Source organism: Lygodium microphyllum, chromosome 1, assembly GCF_053477565.2.
Source record: "Lygodium microphyllum isolate KBCC chromosome 1, Lygodium_microphyllum_v1.1.10, whole genome shotgun sequence".
Classification (NCBI taxonomy): Eukaryota; Viridiplantae; Streptophyta; class Polypodiopsida; order Schizaeales; family Lygodiaceae; genus Lygodium; species Lygodium microphyllum.
This window is the reverse complement of record NC_141135.1, coordinates 81937161-81961025: the sequence shown is the minus strand read 5'-3', so window position 1 is coordinate 81961025 and position 23865 is coordinate 81937161. Positions and strand designations below refer to the sequence as shown.

Sequence of the window (23865 nt, the reverse complement as noted above, 5' to 3'; positions counted from 1 at the left end):
AGAGTTAAACAATTTTTTGGAGGAGCTAATGCCAGTGGTCCAAAATCAAAGGTGTGCCTCACTACTAAATTTTATAATTTTGTTTTGTTGGATGTTATAAACCATAGCTCCTCTTATGTGATTGCAATGCAGACTCAATAGCATTGTCACAAGTGAAAGGAAAAAGGACACTTTCATTATAGGGAAAGGCTTTGATAACATTATAGATATAAAAAAGAGATGGTTATTTCTTTTTTTTGTTCATGAGACTCATTTCCATGGGCAAGGTGCACTTGAAAAAAAATATGACTTGTCTTCAAAATGTCCACCAAAGGTCATGGTTCAGGGGTTGATTTAGTAAATTAAATGTGTTACTATGAAGGGAGAGATCTTTTCAAAGCTTGGATGCACTTTGACATCACCCATAGGATTGATAGATGGGTTACAATGCCTTGTTGTTTGACCCAAGGTGTGATGATCATGTTTCCTTATGATGACCTTTGTTGTTATTTCAGCTTGAAGGGTATGATGATGATTGCCATCCATACCGTGTTTCCTTCAAAGACTTTTGTTGTCATTTCAACTTGAAGGGTCTCATGTGGTGATCGCCATATGTGATATAAAGGAGGAAGATGCTGATACCCAAATCCTTTTTTGGGAGTTCTTGAATAATGTAATGAGAGAAAATGGTCAACCCCCAATGGGCTTTACTGGCTTCATGGCAAACAAAGCAAGAGCCAATTGAATTGCAATCAAGATAGTGTTCAATGGGGAGCTTGACAATGTAGTGGAGGGAAGAGAGGGATCACTCTTGTTTCATTAGGAGCAAAGTTTGTTAAAGCATTCCAAGAAGCTAATCCCTCTCACTTGACAAACAATCACTTGCATTGTGAGAAAAATGGCATCTTTCTTAGACCCACGAGAAAGTAAAGAACAATGCATATCGTATAAGCCAATAGTGGCAGTCCTCCAAACTACCAATTGAAAACATCAAAGCTTTGGAGTAATGGTTGAGGTGGTGGACCAATAGAGTTGACCATTGGGTAAAACCATACTCACATACAATTTTTTTACTTTTTTTCATAAGCAAAATAATATTTAATATGTTACCTCCTTAAATCTCAAAGGCAATTATATGCACGTCTAATCCCCTGGGAGTGCGCTCAAATCTTGAATACAAATTTGTCAAAGAGTGTCAGGCAAGCTACTATCAAGGGAGGATGGGAAGAAAAAACTAACTTTGTATAATGCATGTGTGACAGACCTAATCAACTCATACATTCAATATTCTCATCAATTGGAATTCATTACAAGAAGGTACCATGAAAATGGAACAAACCTAGACACCCTGTTAAACATGAGTGCTCACTCAAAGTACTCCATCCCCAACATGTGTTGCACAAGTAGTCCAAAGTGCAGTGGCAGGCAGTTCTAAAAGGAAATAGGAAAAGAGTGCAAAAAAAGGAGCAAAAATGGTTGTAGTTTCCATAAACCAAGCTACGTTATGGAGTCTAGGAAGAGGATGTCTAAATGCTGACATTGTGAAATAACTTGATGTGAGACTATAACCATTGATTTAGTGGAGGAGGTGTTTGATGGCAAGCGTGATGACAACCAACCTATAGTAGTCAGCAAGGAGGATGTGCATAGGAGCTTATGGGCTTTGTGCAGAATATCTCTACATTCCAAAAGGTAATGTTTTGGGTTGGTGAATAAAAAGAGCTACACACATTCAATAGACGACAACTCTCTGGGGATGGTTGCACCTTGCTTTTGTTCTAAGAAAAAATTCCAAGATAAGTTGGCTCAATGGTTTTGCTTCTACAATAACAATGTAGAACACACTTGGGATGTTAACAAACAAGTTCAGTGTGTTCCCATGTTGCCTTCTATTTGACCTATTGTCAAAGGAACAATGTGTCTCGTGAAGAAATCCTTTCTCTTAATATGGCTAGGTTCAATGTCAAAGATGGGGACAATCCCTCAACACCAACTATCAATGTTACTTTGGGAGAATTAGGACAAGACTCCTCATTTGTGTCACGAATCACATGGTACGAGGACTTGGTTAAGCTATTGCGTCAAATACATACCATACACACAAGAGGAAGGTTACTCAAGAATACAAGAGATGGGGGCAAAAAAAATTTCTTGTTGGTTTTTCTTCTTTCTTCCTCTCACAATACCATATACACAAAGTATAGATAAGCTTTAACATAAAGAAAAGTTGCTTACTAAGTCAAACAATGTATAACTGATTATACTAATTGATTGGGGTTACAACTATGCTAGTTGTAAGTAGGTGTAACTAACCAAATATAATAAGTGATAAATCAGTGGTTGGCCATGTAAGGATCATAATGACCACCAACATGTTGTGTAGATATATGGATCCATCTAACAAGGCGGTCCATCATTAATGTCCACACATGTTGAGCTTGGCATCTCAACAATCTAGGAACAAAGCAAGAAGTGAAGGCACAGTTTATCAAGAGAAGTAGAAAAGAAAATTGCTCTAACTAAGTCTTTAAATGTAGTATTTGTGGAGGAAAAGGTTATGCAGCCTAATGCCATAGTCTCCTTTTTTATGATGACTAAACACATGTACAAGGTGCAAATCAAGTGTAAATCATTGTGTTCCTGCCTAGAGAGAGAGAGAGAGAGAGAGAGAGAGAGAGAGAGAGAGAGAGAGAACAAGCCATACCTTGCTTGTAAGCATTTGTATTACGTTTAGACAAAAGTGTCAGGTTTAGATAAGGATCAGTATATGTTGATTCAAGGGATATACATGTTGTGCTTAGTCGACCTAGATGTATAAAACCCACTACCATTGTTGATTAGAGTTTTCATTGTCACTCATTTTATATAGACAACAACTAACTAGGATCCTCTATCGTTTTTGCAAATCATGAAGTTATCTCAAGGATGTGCAATTTTTGCTTACACAATCTAGACACATAAAACCCACTACCATTGTGGATTAGACTCCTCTGAAGTTTGCTGGATAATGAAACATTTTGTTAAGCCAATTTTTTGTGGCATCTAATTGGAAACCTTTTTTGTAGCTCACGGGACAATTTGAATTGGTGTTATGCCACCTCTGTAGTCATAAACTATTTGCATTGTGCAATTATTGCTTCAATTAGTGCTTCTTGATGTTAATGAAAGATATCTTCGCATGGGGCCATACTTTCTTCAAATATGCATTTTTTTTAAATGGTGCTCCTAATTGTGTACTAATAATTGTATTTTGATCAACAAAATATATTTTTTTTATGTCCACTACATTGTGATCTGTGTTTGAACATGTCTCTTTTATTCCTTTTCTTTTTTTAAAAATCTATCTTTTATTCCTTTAGTTTTTGAAGAAATCAATCTTTAATTCCTTTACTTTTTGGATCACATTAGTTGTCCACTATAAAAAGTTGAATGTATAGGCAAATCTTTGGCTCCTTAAAAGTAAATTGACCTCTTTCGAATGACGGTAAAACCTTGTGAGAAGCCTCCCATGTCTCTGGGACCACCCTATCATAGGACAAACCTGTCGAGGTTCTGTCTGCGGTTCTGTCTATCCACTTCCTGTGATCGTTTTAGTTTTCTAATTACGTCCTCTCACATTTATGTGTGACATTCAAAATCATCTTCCTTAACTTGGCCTTTTAGGAATGGGGTTCATTTGCATAATTTATGGCACAGACACAAATACAGAGAAAGTAATTCTTTGACAAACAACCAAGTTCCTTAACTTATCTTCAAGTTAATATTTGTTTCCCGCCCATAGAAGAGAAATTATGTATCCCTTGTGTCTAACAGAAGTACCCTATCCAAATCACATGGCACGATAATTTCCATCCAATATCTAGAACAAGATCTTCCAATGCCCTAGACGTTGGGCTCACGGCGGCCTATAACTCCATTCCGGACTAGGCAAGGGGTGTCCAGAACTCCAGTAACCCCAAGAGACCTGGGAGTGAGACACAACATCCGTGGTTGGCCTTTTCACCACTCAACCTTCGCCCCGTGAATCGAGTAGTGCCCTCTCGGGTTGAAACGTGGCGTAACCTTGGAGATGATCCACCCACACAAAATACCCTTCCTTAATTAATCCAATTAAGAATGAAGCACAAATATATATTTGCACATACATTAATCTCTATATACACATCCATGCCTAGTTTGTTTTCAATTGGACTTTCTTGAAGATGTTGAATACCATGCCTATCATGTGTAAGGACCAGCTTCTAACGATCACGGTTTTCTAGTTGCTATGTATTTGCTTTGGACAAGATGGCACCTACAATCCTCCAAGAGCTCTCAATGTACAAAACACTCAAAACGGCAATGGTGGTCATATGCACCATGCTAGATGAAGCCAACTATGCACATCAAGGTTGTTTACGCTAAGCGTGGGATAGCATAGGCAAAGTGGTCACCGTTCAAAGCTATTATTGAAAGGAAAAATAGTTCTGATATGGCTTAACTAGATACATTGAAGATAGCCATACCCACAATACTTGGATATATGTGTATCTTCAACATGATAGCTACATTTGATGAGAACATGGTTAAAGAGGTGACGGAGTCGATAACCCATCGATGTACATAAGACTTGAGGGGTCCAACCTTTCAAGGTACTAGTGAGATCGAGAAGATAAACTATAGGATGATCTTCTCCTCTATGGGTGGTCTATTATTATAATAATCCCCTCTTTTATGTTAAAAAGGCATACTTTCACTCATTGCAATTTTATGTGACAATGACACGTAAAAGTTTTGGGCGGTGCTAACCATTCCAAGTGCAATATAAATTAACATCTTATTTCGATGGTTTTTTGCTATAATAATCATGTCTCATGTGTTAAACAAGCTCACTATAGTTCATTGCAATTTTATATGATAAAATATATAAACATTGCTTGTTCTCAAGAGCAATGAAAACCTAGTGCGATTTTATATTAGATTATACCATTTTTTCACTCTCATCCTAGCAAGATTTATTGCTTTAACATACCGGTATATTTTGTATACCCATTGTTTAGCATAGACATCTTAGATCATCCACGTTTTAAGCGTAAATCATTGCTTTATGTGACTAGTGCTTGGTATAGTTCAATACAATAAATAACAAATTTTTTCAAACCCTAAACAAACTCCAAAGTACTCCAAGAAAAGTGAATTTATCATGGAAACTCCGAAAGTAGTCTCAAAAACTCCAAATGAAAAACTCATTTTTTAGAAACCCCCCTCAATGGACCTTAGACCAAGGTAATGGTGTTCTGTATGACAGGCTTGGATCATGCAAGCAAGGCATTAATTTTCTCTTGAAGGGTGTGGTTAAGTATGCTAAATCCTATGTATATTTGGAGCACCATTCACTAAACCCACCTTTTCATTACAAGATGCAAGAATTTTGGTAGGTGGAATATTTGATACATTAATTACCTCACCCCTCCTTAGTGGAGTCCATGAATTTCAAATCTTTGTAAGAAAAACTAGAGTATTGAAAGGCCATTACTAATTAATACTCCCATGTCTATTATACCACCTATTTAGTACGTGCACTACAAGATGAGCAAATGATATTGGTTGTGAAGGCTTATTTCAATCAATGACTCGTTTGTAGGATACAAGATCTCCCAAGACAGATATCCACAAATGGCATTGCATTGGCTACCTCCAAACAATTGGTAGGAGTGGAGCACATTGATGGCACAAAGAGATGGAGCCATGGTTTGGGATACATGGGTTACAAATGAATACACTTCTAGTGTTACCATCTAGTTACCCATACCTACATGTCACTCAAACAAAGAGATATCAAGTTAAGTTAGATATTGCCAAGATTGACACACATCATGTAAAGCACCTCAAAACAAGGAGGGCATAGGATCAACACCATTTCTTATACTACAAAGGGATTCATTGTCAAGCAGACATGTCACTCAAACAAAGAGATATCAAGTTAAGTTAGATATTGTCAAGATTGACACACACCATGTATCGGTGCACCTTCCAAAGCACCTCAAAACAAGGAGGGCATAGGATCAACACCATTTCTTATACTACAAAGGGATTCATTGTCAAGCAAGCATACAATGTACAACTCACCAAGGGGAAACTTACTGCTATTGGACAACTAGATATCACATCAGCTTCAGATTGAGATAGAATGATAATGTCACATCTATAAGGATAGATGCATTGCTCACTATGCCACCAAGAGGTGAGATTAAGAAGCATTTCATTTTCAGATGTACCATCCATAAGGAGATCAAAGGGAGATTTTGTTGCAGGAGATTTCATTGCCTTTTCAAGATGGGTTTGGGCTATTGCAACATGGAGTATGAGGATCAAATATATCAGAGGTTATTCTTATCAGAGCTCTGAAAACAAAGAGAACCTTCGAGGAGCATGAGCGCACAAGCAAAGGCAAAGCAAAGGGATCATAGCCAATCAAGATGTCGCTTTGTAGAACACAACACCCCAATCGACACCACCACTGCTCACAACATCCTTAACTTCAACAAATCTTATCCACCATTGCTGGTCATCTAAGACAAGGGCCTCTTTTCAGCAAGCTACTCGTCTTGGATCACTCCATCACAGATCTATTTGCTTGGAGACTACAGCACTTTTAGTGATTTCTATTCATCAAGTTCAACCCAACCGTCAATACCAACATCCTTATTTTCAACAAAACTGCACAACCAATGCTCTCCATTGAAGACCAGTAACTCCTTTTAGCAGACTCACCATCTTTGATTTCCCTTTGACAGATATCCTTTGCCTAGAGACTACAGAGTTTCTAGTGACAAATATTGAACATTTTCAGATCATATATAATGGTGTGAACACCTAGGTTATAATTTATCTGTCTGCAAAAAAATATTAAGGAAGCTTGCTTGTCTCCAATAGAAGAATTGCTTCTAATGCCCCTCTAACAAATATATATCTGACTATGATCGATTTTAGCCATCAGATGGTGAGAAAGGCTCAAAAGAAATATTAGAAATTTACCCAGTTCAGCAGAAGATTGTTGACAGAATTGGAACATGAGGTATGAGAAAGGGGCATAGAACAACAAGCCTCTCCAACTTCGTGCCTATACCACACTCAAGCAAGCTCTGGCTTGAGTTACTTCTTTTAAAAATATGCACCAACAAGTCAACATAAGTAACCTTAATTGTCAATGATGCCATATTTGCATGCATCAGGAGAGCTGATCAGTCAACAAGTTCATTCCTTATAAAGTATGTGGCCATGGCAAGATGCACACACATCTAGCATAAATTCTGATTTCCATGAGTCTTACCAGCACACTGGCAACATTCTTTATTTGCAGAATGCCAAGCAGGTCCGTCTCTGTCTGTCTCGAACCAACTTGAAACTTATGAATCTGTTTACCATCACTTTAGGTCCAGTCATGTCGCATTTGGACCAACTTGGACTCATGAATCTATACCAGCAGAATGCTGCATGTCACTGTTTCTTGACACAGAATGGCAATCCAATGGCAGGAAGTTCTTTAGCAATCTTTGTGGAAGGCATTCTCCAACTCTGAAAAGAAGTGGCCACAGACTTTTCCTAGCTGGTAAAATAACCAACATTCAAAACGCAGAATTGCAAGGGAATCCTTAAACACTGCAAGGCAACATAAATGCGATCAAAATGTCCACAGGACATCCCAATGTTAGAAATAATCATCCCAAATCTTTGCAAATCTCATCCTGTCTTTCTGATTATTTGCCACTGCCTTTACTTTTTCTTTTCCCACCTTTGTGCAACTTTTGCTTCCCCTTCGTAGTTCCCCACTTCATCTCAAGAGCTTTTGAGGCACTCATTCCTTTCATTTTGCTGGTGGCATTCAGTACACTGGCAAGACCTTTCCTTGCAGCTGCTTTCTTCCCTTCTCTTCTGTTAAGCATTTTTGGGTCAAGAGGCCAGTATGCATACGGATCTAGTTTCCCTTGACGCTTCACATCACCTTGCCCTTTTCCTTTGGAACTTGCATATTCTTGCCCAGTGTATGCCCAGCCAGTGCTAGTTTTTCTCCTCTTACTAATTGGATTGGTCTTCAATTTTCTGTCTGCTTGAGAACCTAGGCTTCTCTTGCTCTTCATGCTGCGCACATCATCTGGCTCCTTCCTGGAATCACCCCAGTTCTTTGACTTTGGAATGTCATCATCTGGTACAATCAAACGCCCATCTTCATCCATTTCTAGATCATCACTTTCATATCCTTTCCTTTTGAAATTCTTAATGGATAAAGCCGATCGTGTCCGCTGTACATCCAGCAAATCCAATGGGCCACCTTCACCACCATTCTCATCTTCTGGAAGCATCTTCTTCCCTTTCCGTGACTTACCCTTCGATCTGCAACATCCCAAGTGTTAGAGGAAATCTACATAATGTACAGCAATGGATAGATAAATTGTTTTCACCTGGTGGTTGTGGCCTTTGATCTGTCCATTGATACTAACGTGCCAACATCATCGGCTGCATCTTCACTGCCATCTTCAGTGTCTCCTTCAGAGAAGAATTGTGTGTGGTGCCACTTACTTTGCCTGAGACATTCTTGAGTAAGCGATAAGGAGAAACTGATATACAACCAGCCATACATTCCTTTCCAAACAACTAGAAACATTGATGAATATAAATTTATCCTTAAACAGTGAAAAAAAACCCGAGAATCATAATAAACTTCCACCTGGATATAGCGCCTTGAGATCGAACTGACTTACTATCATCAGCATCTTGCTTTTCTTTCCGTTCTTTCATCTGAAAAGGTTTTACCATTGGACAAATCATATTTTATTATCACAGCTAGTTAAGCTGAAGATGCGAGCACTCACTACCTTCCGGATATGATTTAGAAGCTTCATGTGTTCCTGTGGCATAATTGCTGAAACTGCCTGCAAGCCACACCTCCTGACCAGCATTTCAAAGATTACTCGCACCTGTCCATTATTTCAGAGTTTTAGAAGGCTGCAGTCTAACAAGAATTTTGGCATGCAAGTCTGTATCTGCTTTAGCTTACAGGAAAACTGGATACCCAAGCAAGGGTCTGATATGCTAGGGGCTAGCTAACAAGGGGTAACCATGAAACAAGGCATCATTTGCAACAATATGAGCCAAACGCCACCATGCACACCCAAGAATCATGAGCGTACACACACGAAGCTATGTCAAGGACCTAGACAAGATAGATCTGAGACTGTACATCCTATTCTTTATCCATGTCGTAAGCGATGCATGCAAGGCTAAATAAAATTTACACATTTCTCCCAGATGTACATTACCTTAGCCCTGAAATGATTTTTGGGATCATCAGACCAAAGCAACAACCCATCTACAATGCTCTTCAGATGTTGCTGAAGGTGATCCACCGGCTGCCGTGCAACTATCACCTTTAGAAAACCTAAAACAGACTGCACAAGTTCATCAGGTTAGCAGATAGTTTGCCAAACAAAGAACAAAAATAGAATAACAGGGCAATGGAGACTTCTTAGAATCCAAAAAACTCAGTGCCAAGTCATCACTGCATTCAATCAACTTCATCAATACGTTTACCGAAGCTAACAATTTAGAAGATTTCCTAAGATCAAGTGAGCCATAATTGGCCCCAGCAACTCTGTGAACTAACCTAAGATTTCGGAGGACCATGTCATTTTACTGTGTTATGGAGACCATTCCAGACAATAATGGAACAGAAGTTGCACAGTTCAGCAAACTCAAATTGATCAATAGGCCAAGTCATCAATACAGATTATTAGATCGCATCATCATTACCATGTTTTCAGGGATTTAACAACGGTTGCAAAAGCTTTACAAAAGGATTGTGTGGAGGAGATATTTCTAGGCCCGCAGCTTTTACGAAGTCATGTTGAACTCAGCTAAACATCCTGAACTTCTCAAATAAGCTGCCTTATTTTTTGATCATCAATCAAACAGTTCATGTAGTGCCATGGCAACCCATGGCAGATTTCTACAGTTTACTCAAGGAGGAATGCCCTATCTAGGTTGAGGCTGAAGGATGTCCAGCTGTTTACTAGTCTTTACTGAAAGGTGCCATGGCTGCCATGGGCAAGGTTTTGGTGCCTCCAAGCATTGGGGGGTTTGTGTATGCTTTGTGGCACTACTTGCAAGAGGTCTAATTGGTTGCACATCAATGCATCCGATGTGATTTTTCCTGGAATGGGTTACTTTTCTGTCATTGTTTTTTCTATGGGAAATTAGGTTATTTTATGGCTGAATGCCTTAAAAAGTTGGAAGTGCAAGCTAGCATAAACAATGACGATGACATGATGATTGCTGGTTGTGGTGTCGATGAATGCCCTATTGAACAGGATTTGGGCAAAAGCAACCTATGTTGCATTGCCTGCAGTTAAGCCTACTTGGATTTATGTTCACACCGACAAGGTGAAAAAGTATGATTTTTAGCAAACTGATGGTACATTGACTTAGCCTCAAGGTTCATCCCATACATATGTATGTAGAAAGGGTAACCCCTCTCATGAGGAGAATGCAAACAATAGGTGACCTAGTTCATCACCTTGCCATTTTGAAATTTCATGCTAATTGATATCGAGATCCACACTCACATCTCACCTTTGACAAACAAGGCCATATGATTACTTCCTGGGATCGGTGCTATCCATGCTCCATCTCGAAGAATGAGGATAAACCTACTACCTCCAAGTCAAAGGCTCATGGGAAAAATGCATTTGCTGCCCAAACAGATTTCTTGATGATGGAGTAATTAAGCCCTTCGCATCTAAGAATAAATTGAGGAGAAATAAGCCTCAGATCTAAGTTCTGTTCATTGCAAATGAAGATTGCTATTTGGAATGTCCGTGGTGTTTGCTCTTGTAGCAAACAGCATGACATGTGGCATGTTTTTCAAGAAAATGAATGGGATGTGCTTTGTGATGTTAAGCATAAGAGTCACAAAGAAGCGAGCAAGATTCTTTATTGCCATGGGTTCAAGTTATTTTATGTTAGGGACACTACAATGAGGCATTTTGTTGTCATGATGATTGTTCAAGAGAAGATTCGCTCTTTTTTAGTCAAAATCGATATATTTTGGAGATTTCTTATAATTGAAATCATGCATCACAGCAAGCGCTTATGGTTGGTTGGAGTTTACGTGCCCAATGATGTCTCCCATCCGCACAATTTATAGCAACATCTCAGATTAAGTCCTCTTCTAAGTAGAGTGGGTTTGTAGACGGGTGATTTCAACATGTGTGGAACCCTTCCACTCTACTTCTAGACATTGTGTAGTTGATGCACCAAAGGGTCACAATTGCAATCAGTTTGCATCAGCAATCCTGAAGCTGGGTCTTTGGCCTTGGCTATGTTTATCAGCTCATAGATAACCTTTTCAAATTTTTCAAATTTTCAAGTTTCCAAGCAGGCTGCCATTGCGTTTTAATTCCTCTTTTCTGAGTCATGATGTCTTTAATAGCTACATGATGCATTTATTGTATCGGTTTTCACTTGAATTTCAATGACAAGAAATAGCATCTTTTGATCAGTTGATTGGCAATGTGCAAAGGGTTGCTAGGCAATATGGAAGTCATCATGTCTACGGCAAGATTTGCATGCCGTTGAGGAAATATTGACGTTGGTCTGCTCCCTTTTGATTGACTGTCAAGACCAGAACAAATGATGGGAGCATGATGAAGAACATCACAACCTCAAAATGTATCCCAGCCCTCCTCTTATTGTCCATTGTACTGTAGCAGCCAGCTTGCTTTCCTACTGAACTCTTCTAGATTAATGCGACCTTTATGTAATTTCCTGCCTATTCTGTTCTTCAACACGTGCAACCTGTTTCCAGGCCACTGCATATGCACTTCTTGAGTCATTTTCCAAAGAATCACATTTCTGAAATGACATGCACTTTTCATTCTTATTCAATTCTTCTACCATGATCAAGGAAGCAAAAAATACACCAAGGTTTTAGATCTCCGACTTCACATGAAAAAGTGCAAAAGCAAAAACCTCGTGCCTTTCCTTTCAAACAATTCAATTTGATGCGTTGAAATCTCTCTACAAGGTATCTCAACAATAATCTCCTATTGTCAAACTCGTTTGGAATAGAGAATTGCAAGCAGCAAAGGGAGCCCATTGTCAATTGTAAGAGACCCACCAACATGGATAATATATCTACTTTATGGGTAGAGTAATGACAAAATCTATGATTGGTGATGGAGGCCATTGGCGAGCACAAGATTGTGCATACTACTTTCATGGGATAGATATTTGACATTGTCAAATGCTGGGACCTCTAGTTGTTTTATTGGCTGATTACTACGGCAAGAACATAAGATGCAGCTTCTACGGTGTTTTGTGGACATTCTTTGTCTCTCCACGAAAGTGCCCTGTCTAATTGTATGCAAAACAATGACCACCTTCCATACGTTCAGCCTTGGAATCCCCATTGTGATCATACACACGAGTTTAGAAAAAGTTGGGCCACTTGGATAGCTTTTAAGTCACATGTTCCTTTGGCACAGCTTCATGATAAAGGTTGTTTGTGCCAATAGGGACCTATGGCGACCACTTTCCATACGTTGTGCCTTGGAATCCCCATTTTGATCCTACACATGAGTATAGGGAAGTTGGGCAACTTGGACAGCTTTTGAGTCGTGTTCCGTTGGCATAGCTTCATGTCAAAGGGTTGCATGTGCCAATCGAGGCCTATGGCGCATTGGCAAGGCCACTCTTGTACTAGTTCAAACTGTTGACTGGTGAAGAGAACCTAGCAGCATCCGAAATGATGTTGCTTTGCATTTTCCTACATTGATGTAACAATTTGTGAGATTTTTCCTTCAGCTAGGTTTCCCAAATTCCCACTAATAATACAAAAATCATACTAGAAAAGAGAGAGCATAACAAGCTGAAAAGGGTGTTACAATTTAAAGCTTCATTAGCTCATTGTAAACAGCCCCAAAACTCAAAATGCTCCAAAGTTTCTCTGTACTATAAGCAAACACCAAAACTTTTGTTGGATCCACATCTATAAGTAGAAAGGCTGCCTACCCACTTGTCCAACCTTGTTTTGCAAATCTATACACTCCTAACCAGCTGCTGCCCTATTCCACTGCTGTCGACACCGACACCTTGCATGGAGGACATCTCAGTTAGTGGACTGCAAATCCAGCCTGCCCCAGCCAAGACTCTGCCCTGGCAGCTGTTGCCCAGAGCTGTCTACATTTGTGTTTGCTGCTGTCAGCTGCCGCCCAGCTCAGCCCGGAGAGATTCATCACCATCGTCAGTATCAAAACCCGAGGCTGTGTTTGCAGCTGCCTTCTGCTGCCCAGCATCTTAAGCCCTCCCAAGTGCAATCACCCTGCTGCCATCAGCTATGTTTGCAGCCTGCTCGTCATTTTCAGCGCTGCCCTAGCATGTTTCCACTTGTGCAAGCAACTCTGCTGCCACTGCCACTAATCAGCCTTGCCTGAACAGATTCAAGAAATCACACTTTGATTAGCATTTACAGCACTTGATTACCACCAGCGGCTGCCTGCTGCGATTCAGGATCCATTCAGAGTACAACAAACTCTCTAGCTCATCTCTGACCTAATCCACTCTGAGACACAGAAGTTGAAGGTTTATTGTATTCACTTTGCAGAGTGTATTTTCAGCATTCATTCTTATTCACTCTGAGTCACTTCTAACTTTTGAGTTCTGATGTTGATCATAGTGTTTTTTCATACACTTGGTGTTTATCCTTGTTGCTCAAGTATTTGAGAGAGAGAGAAAGAGAGAGAGAGAGAGAGAGATCGGGTAATATCATTCGACACCAAATCAGTATGAAAGCATTGACGAGACACCTTAGAACAAAAGTCTCCACTATGTGTGATCCAAAATGTATAATAACTATAATAATTATTTAACCTGTACGCGCTATGAAAGCAGTGATGAATGTCTAATTGTGGATCTAGTCAGTTTCAAGGTTTCAATGCATCAATCTGCTGTGGGTGCTGCATGCTGAAACTCAAAGATGATTGACATGAAACTCATTGACTTTACAGGTCCAACGATTGAACAATAGCCGTCTAGAAATAATTTTGAAGAATAACTACGGAGAGTGAAGTCTGGGATCTAATCTATGCATAGGCCCACATAGCAATAGACACCATCACATGTATGGTAAACCTATACGGGAGCATAGGCATTGTGTGACATCATTGCCAAACCTATATGACCATTCTAGGTAACATATGTAATATTATGAACTCAAAAAGTGGAACATCAGCTCGTCCCAAGACAAACCTTCATTCTCACACAACCTCTTGAATTAGGCAAGCATTTTCACATCCAATGGGTCACATCAACATGCAACCTACTTGATCTATCACAATATGGAGGGACACTTATTGGAATGTGGAGAAGGCTGCACTTGCTCAAGAACACACCTTATGAGGGGCCTCACTAGCCATAGGCAAGAAATTGACAAGACTATCCTAACAAAGTGGCTAGAGCCACTTCATAGGACACTAAGGAGACTAGTGTCAAAAGTGGTGCAGCAATGGAAGCATTGACTAGTGCTGCAATAAAATGCTGAACACAAGACAGAAGAGAAAGGAAACAAAAGAACAAAAGAACAAAAGAACACTGCAAAGGAAGAGAACTTAGAGATGTGCTTAGGAAATGGAATCCATATAACAAACACGAGAATGACGCGCACAATAGTGAGTCACAAGTTGCCTGGGCACTGGCATTGACTCCTCTCTCCACCAGGAAGACCACCTAAAGAATGATGATGATTGAATGAGAGGAGGAGCCACTAAATAAATAGGCACAAAATATGCCAAATATTGTAGCTGGTCGGCCAGCAATAAATGCCTAAATAATCACTCATATGACCACTATAAAATGCCTAAATTACCCAGTTAATATCACGCATAGCCAAGAGTCACACATGAGCTGACTAGATTGCTAACACCCTCTCTCAAATCATGGGTGAACTGATACAATACAACAATACAATGAGAATCACATGCGACAAAGAACCACCAGAGTAAAACCATGGAGACCCAAGCAGTGGGTGATCAAGCCACCACCAAGGTGCCTCAAAGAGAACCTAAGGTCAATGTCAATCGTACTAGCTCCTGAAAATAGAAAAAAGTCATAACATATCTCAATGTCTGTCAACAATGTCTTGCAATAGCATACAAAACTATCCTATCAAAAATGCCTCTGAACATATATGACCATAGATTCCCCGCCTTTGGCCAAGACCACCAAAGTGTCCCCTCATATGAGCTCAAAACTAGGAGCCAATCCTCTTCTCTATCAAAGAAAAAAGCTCATTATGAACCTGGATGTCAATCCCAACTCCAAGATTTGAACCTACCAAACTTTGTTCGATGCATCAAGAACGTCCCTCTCGAAAACCTATGCACTTGTATACCTATATAGATAAGGCTTGGTTGCCCCATCTCACTACCCTCTCACACTTCCTCTCTGGCACCAGAGAGTTGTGAAATCACTTGGGCTAGAAAGCAACTGAGAAAGGGGTAATCAAGCCCTTCCCGCAGTATGAAGAAGTGGATCCCTTCCACACCACAAACTTCTCCTTGTCCAAAGGATCGAAGTCTGAATCTCAAGAAGAGGATGACACGTTAGAGGAGGCTGCATCCCGCTTCTTCTTCTATGAGGTTGCTAACTCCTTGCAGTCCTTCCGCAAGTGACCCTTCTTACCGTAGTGATAACACTGGGCCTTTGACTTCTTCGTCCCGTCACCCCTCTCTAAAGTTGTAAAGGCCTCACTAGATCCGCTATAATGAGATGAGAGCCTACCCTGTAAACGCAAAGATATCTCATGCCCAAGCAACATTAAGGACATATGTGTAAAGCTCACAAGCGTAGAGGATATCTGTGTCCTCAAAGCATTTGGTGCTCCATCAAACTCCCGAGGAAGCTTGTAGAGTACTATTTCCACTAGATGTACCTCTGGAAGGGTAGACTGCATGTGTCGAAGCTAGTCCTTTACCTGTGTAACATAGAGCAAAAATAATTGAATGGTGTCCTTCGACTCAAACTTTATATATTAAAGCTGTCCATAAAGGGTCACAACATGCATGAAGAAAGGTGTCTCGTACAACATCTAGAGCTTCAACCGTATCTCTAGTGATATCCTAGAGGAGGTAACCACCGGGAAAACTTCTTTAGAAATAAACCAAAGCAACGTAGAATACACACGAATATCATCCAAATCCCATGTAAGCATAGCTTCCTCATGCTTGTTCTCATCAAAATCTTTGGAAAGAGGAAAAGGACGTTGAGGCTAAGGAATAGCTCCACATACAATGTACCAGATCCGCTTTTGCACAAACAAAGCTTTCATCACAACACTCCATGTAAGATAATCAAGTCCATGTAACTTCATCTGTAGAAGTGCACAGAGGAGCCATCTGGAGAGGAGAAGAAGAGAAGATAGAGGGTATACGAAGAGGGAATACAACCAAACCAACAACAAAGACTTCACAAAATGAGAGTTCACATGCAATGTAACCAAAAATCTTATCAAAAACAAAGGCTACCAAGTGCAAAATGAAGAAAAACCAATCAAAAACTGCCAAAAACAGCAAAAACGGCCTATACAAACAATTGCCCGGCAAAAAACCAAAAACGCAGGTTGGTGGAGCATTGAATGCAGCAAACTGACGATTGCAGGCTGAGATCCAAACGCAAGCTGAAAATACAAGTTGTTGGTCTGAAAAATGCAGGCCTAATCAACAGGGGGAAGAAAGATCTATAATCAACAAAAAAATCACAACAAGAACCGAGATCTTGCAATCTGATACCATGTCAAAAGTGGTGCAGCAATGAAACATAGACAAGTGCTGCAATAAACTGCTGAACACAAGACAGAAGAGAAAGGAAACAAAAGAACAAAAGAACACTGCAAAGGAAGAGAACTCAAAGATGTGCTCGGAAAATGGAATCCATATACCAAGAACACGAGAATACCGCTTACAATTGTGAGTCACTAGCTGCCTGGGCACTGGCATTGGCTCTTCTCTCCAAGAAGAAGACCACCTAAAGAATGATGATGACTAAATGAGAGGAGGAGCCACTGAATAAATAGGCCCAAAATATGCCAAATATGGCAACTAGTCGGCCAGCATTTAATGCCAATAAGCCAGTAATAAATGCCTAAACAATCACTCATATGACCACTATAAAATGCCTAAATTACCCAATAATAGTACACATAGCCCAAACTCACACATGAGCTGACTAGACTGCTAAAAACTAGGTGTTGTCCTTTGGGTTGCAAAACTCTCACTACTAAGCATGCTACTTTAAGTTGTTGAATTGTTCTCCAATGCTCCCATCAACACTTCCTTTCGTCTTACAAGATGGCAAGTTAATCTTGGGGAAAGAGCGAGAAGGGCAACCCTTTACAAACTTACCTTGGATAAGGATCATAGTGGTAAAATTGAGACCAAAAAATGGTTGCTTGGCTACCACATCTTTTTGGTAGAAAGATCACATATAGCCTACAAGTTTGGGAGAGTCAAATCTTGCATGAACATAAATAGGATCTACGATAATAGAGGTTGCCAATGTGTTTGACCCCACCAATCATCAAGTGAATTTCCTCCCTCATACAAACCCTAACTTGGTAGGCATAGCTTGATGCAAGTGATGATAATTCAAGCCCCAAGCATAGGACTATGCACAACATCAAAGGAGACACCTTGGGATAGTTGAACAATTGAGGTGTGTCCTTGTGGTGATTGATTGTTCATAGCTGTCTATGGACAGTTGGTTTGCAAAGTCACCGTAAGATAGGGTGTAACAAAGATGTAAAGGGGTGGTAACAATGAACTCATTGGGGGGGTAAACAGAGATTGATGTGTGGTGATGATGATTGGGGACCCACCAATAGCAAGCATTGGAGCACAGAATCACGCAGCCCTAGAAGAAATCTCACAACCCAACGGCATGAAATGGATGAATTTGACCTAAGCACTGATTTGTTTGGTGACCAAAATCTGAATGATCACTTCTCTAGCAAAAAGGAAGCCAAGACAACCTTGATTGGGGAAGAATAATTGTACAGAAATTTCCTTGAAAATGGATATGGCAGTAAATTATGTAGCTGAAAACCTGGAGTGTCAAGAAGATAGCTCAAGCGGCTGTTTTTAGTAATGTTGATAGCTGATTCAAGTAAGGGAATTCACTCAATATACAGCTCAGTAAAAATTTTGGGCCATATGTTTTGCTCTCCAACTTTTGAGTTAACATCACAGATTTTTCCACCTTTTTTTTAGTGAGTTCACATTACAGATTTTTCCACCTTTTTTTTAGTGTTTCAGATTTTAGCACCACACTCATACTACTACTCTTCAAAGAGGCACTTCTGCCAAAGACCAAAATAAAAAGTATCTGACCAGCGATTTGATTTTATCAGAAATGATTTTTCCTTTCAGCAGTTAATTATCATTGGAAGTCAACCCTGTCTGCTAATTACATCCAACTTGAATACCTCATGCTCAACCACAACTGATGATCACAACAAACTTCTCTCTTCAAATTGTTCTTACTATGTTGATGAAAAAATTATCATTGGAAGTCAACCCTGTCTGCTAATTACATCCAACTTGAATACCTCATGCTCAACCACAACTGATGATCACAACAAACTTCTCTCTTCAATTTGTTCTTACTATGTTGATGAAAATATTCCTCAGTTTAGAAGCTTCAAGCTGGTAACATTTGTCAAAACGTGTTCCATCTCTTAAAAAACCGGTTGATCTTCAAAGGCCTCACTTCGATCAAAACTCAAACATCCAAAATGTACTGTTTGCAGGCAATATTGCTGTGCGTGTCACAAGTGTATCCCATACAACCTTTCTTGACTACAGGCTTTGCAGATGTCAAGAGACACTCAGCAATTAGGAGCAAAAACACCATGCATGCCAAGTATGAGCCTCAAGTTTGGCACATGAAGCAGCAAAGTCCTTGTCATTCCCACTTGCCGTGCTATTACAAGTTTCCTAAATGCTTAAAGAGTACGTTTTGAGACCAAAATTGGCCATAAGTCTCCTCCGGGCGACAATTTGAATCTTATCATTCAAAGTCGTTACCAATTTGAAGAACTGCCAAAAAGATAGGTACTTTCCCCGGGTGTTTTTGAAATGCTCTGTTGCAAGCAGTGCTTTTATATTAGACAAATATTTTATTAGAATCACTTGTTTAAGACCCAGCAAAACAAGATTTTCTCTCTTGACCTTGACTCTCAGATCTAGTATGAGTTATTAAATCCCAGATTGGTTGCACTCACCTTAGACTCTCTTTAAAAAGGTTAAGTAACTTTAGTAACTATAAAGTTCAAGAGGTTAAGTTATTCAATCTTGTACTCACCTTAGACTCTCTTTAAAAGGTTCAAGTAGCATTAAAAAGGTTAAGTAACTATAAAGTTTACACAAGCGTCTGAAACTTTTGCACCCAGGAAGAGAATTTTCTTGGAGATTTCAGACCACACAAGCAACAAGCAAGAGGCCTTCCTACATACCCAGGAGTCTGGCACCTTCTTTCATCTAGAGGCTCCTCGAAGGATTTGAAATCAGACTTGCCAGAGTGGTTATTTCCTTAGCCTTGTACTTAACATCTCCTTTAAGCAAGGATTACCATTTTCTGAGCAAAAACTTACAAGCCGGCAAGCTAAGGGGTAAGAAGGTGCCTAATTTTATCATTCTTGACTAGCACCAAAAGCACTATTTCTCCATGAAATATTTCCAACGAGTAATTGTTACATATCTACGTTGCCAAATCCTTGGAACCCGGTAAAAAAATCAGAGCAAGTAATATTAACACTTATCACAACCACATAGTACAGTCATATTATCATTGCGTACTGTTTGACATGACCAATGTCATATTAGAGAATACGAAGACAAAAATTGTATACTACTTGACATGTCACATGCTATGTTAGAGAATACTGACAAAAAAGCTATATCACCTAAAATGAAGGAACAGAAATGTGAAAGCAAGCTTTCAAAGTCAACCCTATGTAAGGCCCAACTTTCTTATTTACAACAATTGACATGATAAATCATATTATATGTAGGAATTCCCTTCGATCTGAGTCATTGGGTCAGTATGTCTGGACACTGGGCTTGAAAGCTGTAACAGTTTTGAAATGCAGTCCCAAGTGCCTTCACCAACAACAGTACTTGAGGTAAGATGTACATGAGTAAGGAACATTTTGTCCCTACTAGGAGAATCAGAGAAACAAGAGAGAAAGAATACCCGCCAATGAGCTGTATCCTTTTCAACAAATACTATTCGACACAACCAGATTGAAAGAAAAGGGAAATCCAGATAAATCAACTGTTTCTAACAAACCAGGCACTTACCTTAATGACTTCTCGACTTTTGCTGTGCAGCAAAAGAAGAGCAGATGGTAAGAGATCTGGGATTGTGCAGCAAAGATCCTGGAATTCATATATCAACCTGGCAAGTCCTGTGATTGCAGCACTTCTCATGTGCGGTGTTGTTCCACCTAAGCATCCAACAATCTGTATTACAGTAAAGTGAACAAGCTCAGGTGCACATTAAATTCCAATAGGACCATTGATTCTACATCTAATTGACTCATTTACCATTGTAAAAAACTGAATGAGTTTTCCCTCCAGCCCAGCTGAATCAGCTTCCTTTAAACTGTGTCCCAATTGGACTAGAGTCTCATAAGCTGTGTTGCGGGTTTTGACATTCGTCTAGATCATAAACAAACCACCAAGAGCTGATACGATGGTAATTTAATTTCAAATACAGCTAAAGACATCCCTCTTTCAATCTGCTGAACTGCAATAAGCTTATCACATGAAATGCAAATACAAACCTCTTTGGTGGCTAAGACAATTTCACCAATGAAAGAGCTCAATATTGTGTCTTTCTCTTGAATGTTGTTCTGCATGAAATGTCATCAAGGGCATATCAATGAGCTATTTTGAGGGTACAACAAAAAGGCTGAAAGGAGAATTTCCTAGAAACTAGAATCAAAAATGTCCCATGGCATGAAAGATACCTTGAAGTAAAAAAAGACAAGATGATGTAAGCAAGTAAGCCGATGTCGTTTGGCAGAGAAATGACATGAAGGCATTGATGAAATGATCAGCTCCAACACATCATCCACTTTTCTAGCAAGAAATCCTACATGCTCCTTTCAATAACAAAGAAGCATCACATTGGAATGTTTGCAAGGTCAGACAAGGCTAGATCATGCAAATAGCATGAGTTCAACAAGACTGACCAAAACGGCATTTAGTTTGCAAAAGGGTACCTTGCATATGCCTGCTAAAACTTTGTAGCCTTTCTTCTGCACTGAACCATCGGCATCCTGTTTCAAATTAAAACCTCAGTCAGAGGCGTTTCTATCCAAAAACAATAGTAGATAAATGCCTGTGGCATCAAAAAGGTTCACAATCCTTGACAGACCTGTAAAGTTGGCTTTACAGCAGTAAAAAGTACGTGCACACTCTCATCGTCCAAGCCTTGCAGCAGAGAAAGGGCCAAGTCCATAAAGATACACCTGCGGGAAAAACACCCAGAACATGATCTCATATTCTTCTTAAAGACGTAAAAACTTAAAGGCAAAAGTTAAAGATAATTAGGTTTTCTTGTGAATCACTTGCCCCCATGAAGAAGAATAGCTTGGCTAGCAACTTTAGCTTTACACTTATATCAAAAGTGAGATCCCCAGTCAATGCATAATCACAATAACTTGACTAGCAACTTTAGCTTTGCGTTTACATGGAACATAAGATCCCAGTCAAAGAGCAGAAAGGTTGCACCTCATAAACCCATGGCAGATATTGAAGTTTTTAGAATACTGAAAGGGACATGTACAACTATAAGAACTTTAACTGTGACAAACTAGCAAACACCCTATCAAACGGTTTTGAGGTAACCTTTTTGAAGAAGAGCTTTCCTCCTTAGGACCATTCAGATCCATTGGCTCAGGGCCTGAGGACCTTATTTCAGCAGCCTCTTTGGTAGCTTTCAAGAGTTTCTGCATTATACTAACAAAGAAATCCTTCACGACTTTTCTCTGTGATATAGATGCCAAATCTCCAATGGTCACCTGAAATAGATAACAGTTCACAAGCAAGCACTTGAGATCAGCAAAAGAAAACCCATCCATCAAAATCTAAACAGATAGCAGTTAAGTAGATTCTACAAGCAGAAAACTAAGCTATGAGAAAGAATCTGGTCAGAGTAATCACAATCTCCTACTACAAAGCTATGAAGGCACTCGGTGTCAAAAGTGGATGCATCATTGGAAGTGCATACAAATGCTGAAACAGACTGCTGAACACAAGACAGAGAGAAAAGAAGAACACTGCAAAAGAAGAGAACTAAGAAAAATGCTCAGGAAATGGAATCCATAAACCAAGACATGAGACAATCTTGTATAATAATGAGTCACTGGCTGCACAAGCACTAGCACTTGCTCCTCTCTTCAACAAGACCTCCAAGTGATGAATATAGTGACTGAGGAGGAGCACAATATATAGGCAATAAATATGCCATGAATAGCACCTGGTTGGCCAGCATTAAATGCTGAAGTTCTGAATCATGGAGTGAATGTGATACAAGGGAACAAGGGTGTCGTAGCAGAAGGAAGATGATGAAGATAGCCACGAACCACGAACCACGATATCCTCTTGAAGGGGTGTGAGGGCAGTGGAGAGGCTGGAGAGAAGAGGTGACGGACTGAACGAATCAGCTGTAAGGAATGAATGACAGAGTGGCCTATTAATAGGCACAGTCAATCTAGGGTGGCACCCCTTTTTGAAGCTGCAAACCCTAAACGCAAAACGCAAAAATGAAAACTACGGGTGAAGGGTGAAGGGTTTCTTAACACCCCCTCTCAAGCCCAAAAAGGGAAACGAGAAGAATGAGGTGGAGATGAAATGCTACATACTGAACAATGCTCGTGCTGCAGGTGCCACTTGGACAATGTCCCTCATGGGGAAATTGTTCACTTGCCCAAGTGCCCTAGTGCAAAGATGATGAAAACAGTGCAATGCATAAGAGGAATGTCGGACTTTGTGTGGTGTCAAGAACCATAAGGATATGCCCGTACTCAATCTCAAGAGTTGGCTCCATGCTAACCAAGGGACGAAGAAGATCCACCCTGTAATCTGAGAATACCACTTGAAAGGAGACCTTTGAAGATAGTCAAGAGACAGGATGAGCAATAGAACCCGAAACTCAACCTCGGGAGAGAAGCCACTAGCTCCGTGACTCCATGTTGGAAGGAATATGAAGGCCTAGCTACCAAGTCGCTACTGAAGACCCAAGGGCCTCGATCAAGGTACATCCTCTAGATCCTGGGTATGAGTAGAGGAAATGACTACTCAAAGGAGAGCTACTCCTCGAAAGTAAAAGGTGGTGGTATGTAAAGAACCTCATGGCACATAAGGTCCCTCTCTAAATCAGAAGGAGTAGAAGTAAGAGCCCCCTCTGAAGCCAAAGAAGAACTAGAATCCCCTCTAAGGGCGAAGTAAGAAAATGCCTCTCTGAATCCCAGTCTAAGAGAGAAAGGGAATCCAACCACTCATGGCTCACAGACTATGAAGCATCCGATAACAAAGGAAGTGCCGCCGATCGTGCCGACGAAGATATCTGGGGCTCGGAAGAAGAAGCTAGAAAGCACCCAAAAGTGGCATCTCGAACCTAAGTGGAAGAGGGTGGGAAAGGAGGAGGCTCAAGATGAACCAGGCACTGCTTGTCCACCGCGTGCGGGGTGTGGTCAGCAAGCTAACATACCTGAAAATTGCAAAGACAAGATTGTTTTTTGAATGGAGAGTAACCAGCAACAGTCACTCTGCTGTAAACACCTGCAAATTG

At 40.1% G+C, this 23865-nt stretch overlaps 1 protein-coding gene across 1 annotated transcript in view; it reads right to left on the bottom strand.

The window, feature by feature from the left end:
* Positions 1-6932: 6932 nt before the first annotated feature.
* LOC148041316 (uncharacterized) overlaps positions 6933-23865 on the bottom strand; it is a 37536-nt gene continuing 20603 nt past the window's right edge. The window contains exons 8-19 of the mRNA XM_087678901.1: positions 21921-22093; positions 21448-21541; positions 21293-21349; positions 21038-21172; positions 20852-20920; positions 20613-20726; positions 20367-20528; positions 9279-9407; positions 8835-8936; positions 8687-8757; positions 8421-8543; positions 6933-8352 (exon numbers count right to left, since the gene is read on the bottom strand). Coding sequence (XP_087535027.1) covers positions 7719-8352; positions 8421-8543; positions 8687-8757; positions 8835-8936; positions 9279-9407; positions 20367-20528; positions 20613-20726; positions 20852-20920; positions 21038-21172; positions 21293-21349; positions 21448-21541; positions 21921-22093 — 1863 coding nt within the window. The 3' untranslated portion in view covers positions 6933-7718. The remainder of the gene's footprint in view (positions 8353-8420; positions 8544-8686; positions 8758-8834; positions 8937-9278; positions 9408-20366; positions 20529-20612; positions 20727-20851; positions 20921-21037; positions 21173-21292; positions 21350-21447; positions 21542-21920; positions 22094-23865) is intronic.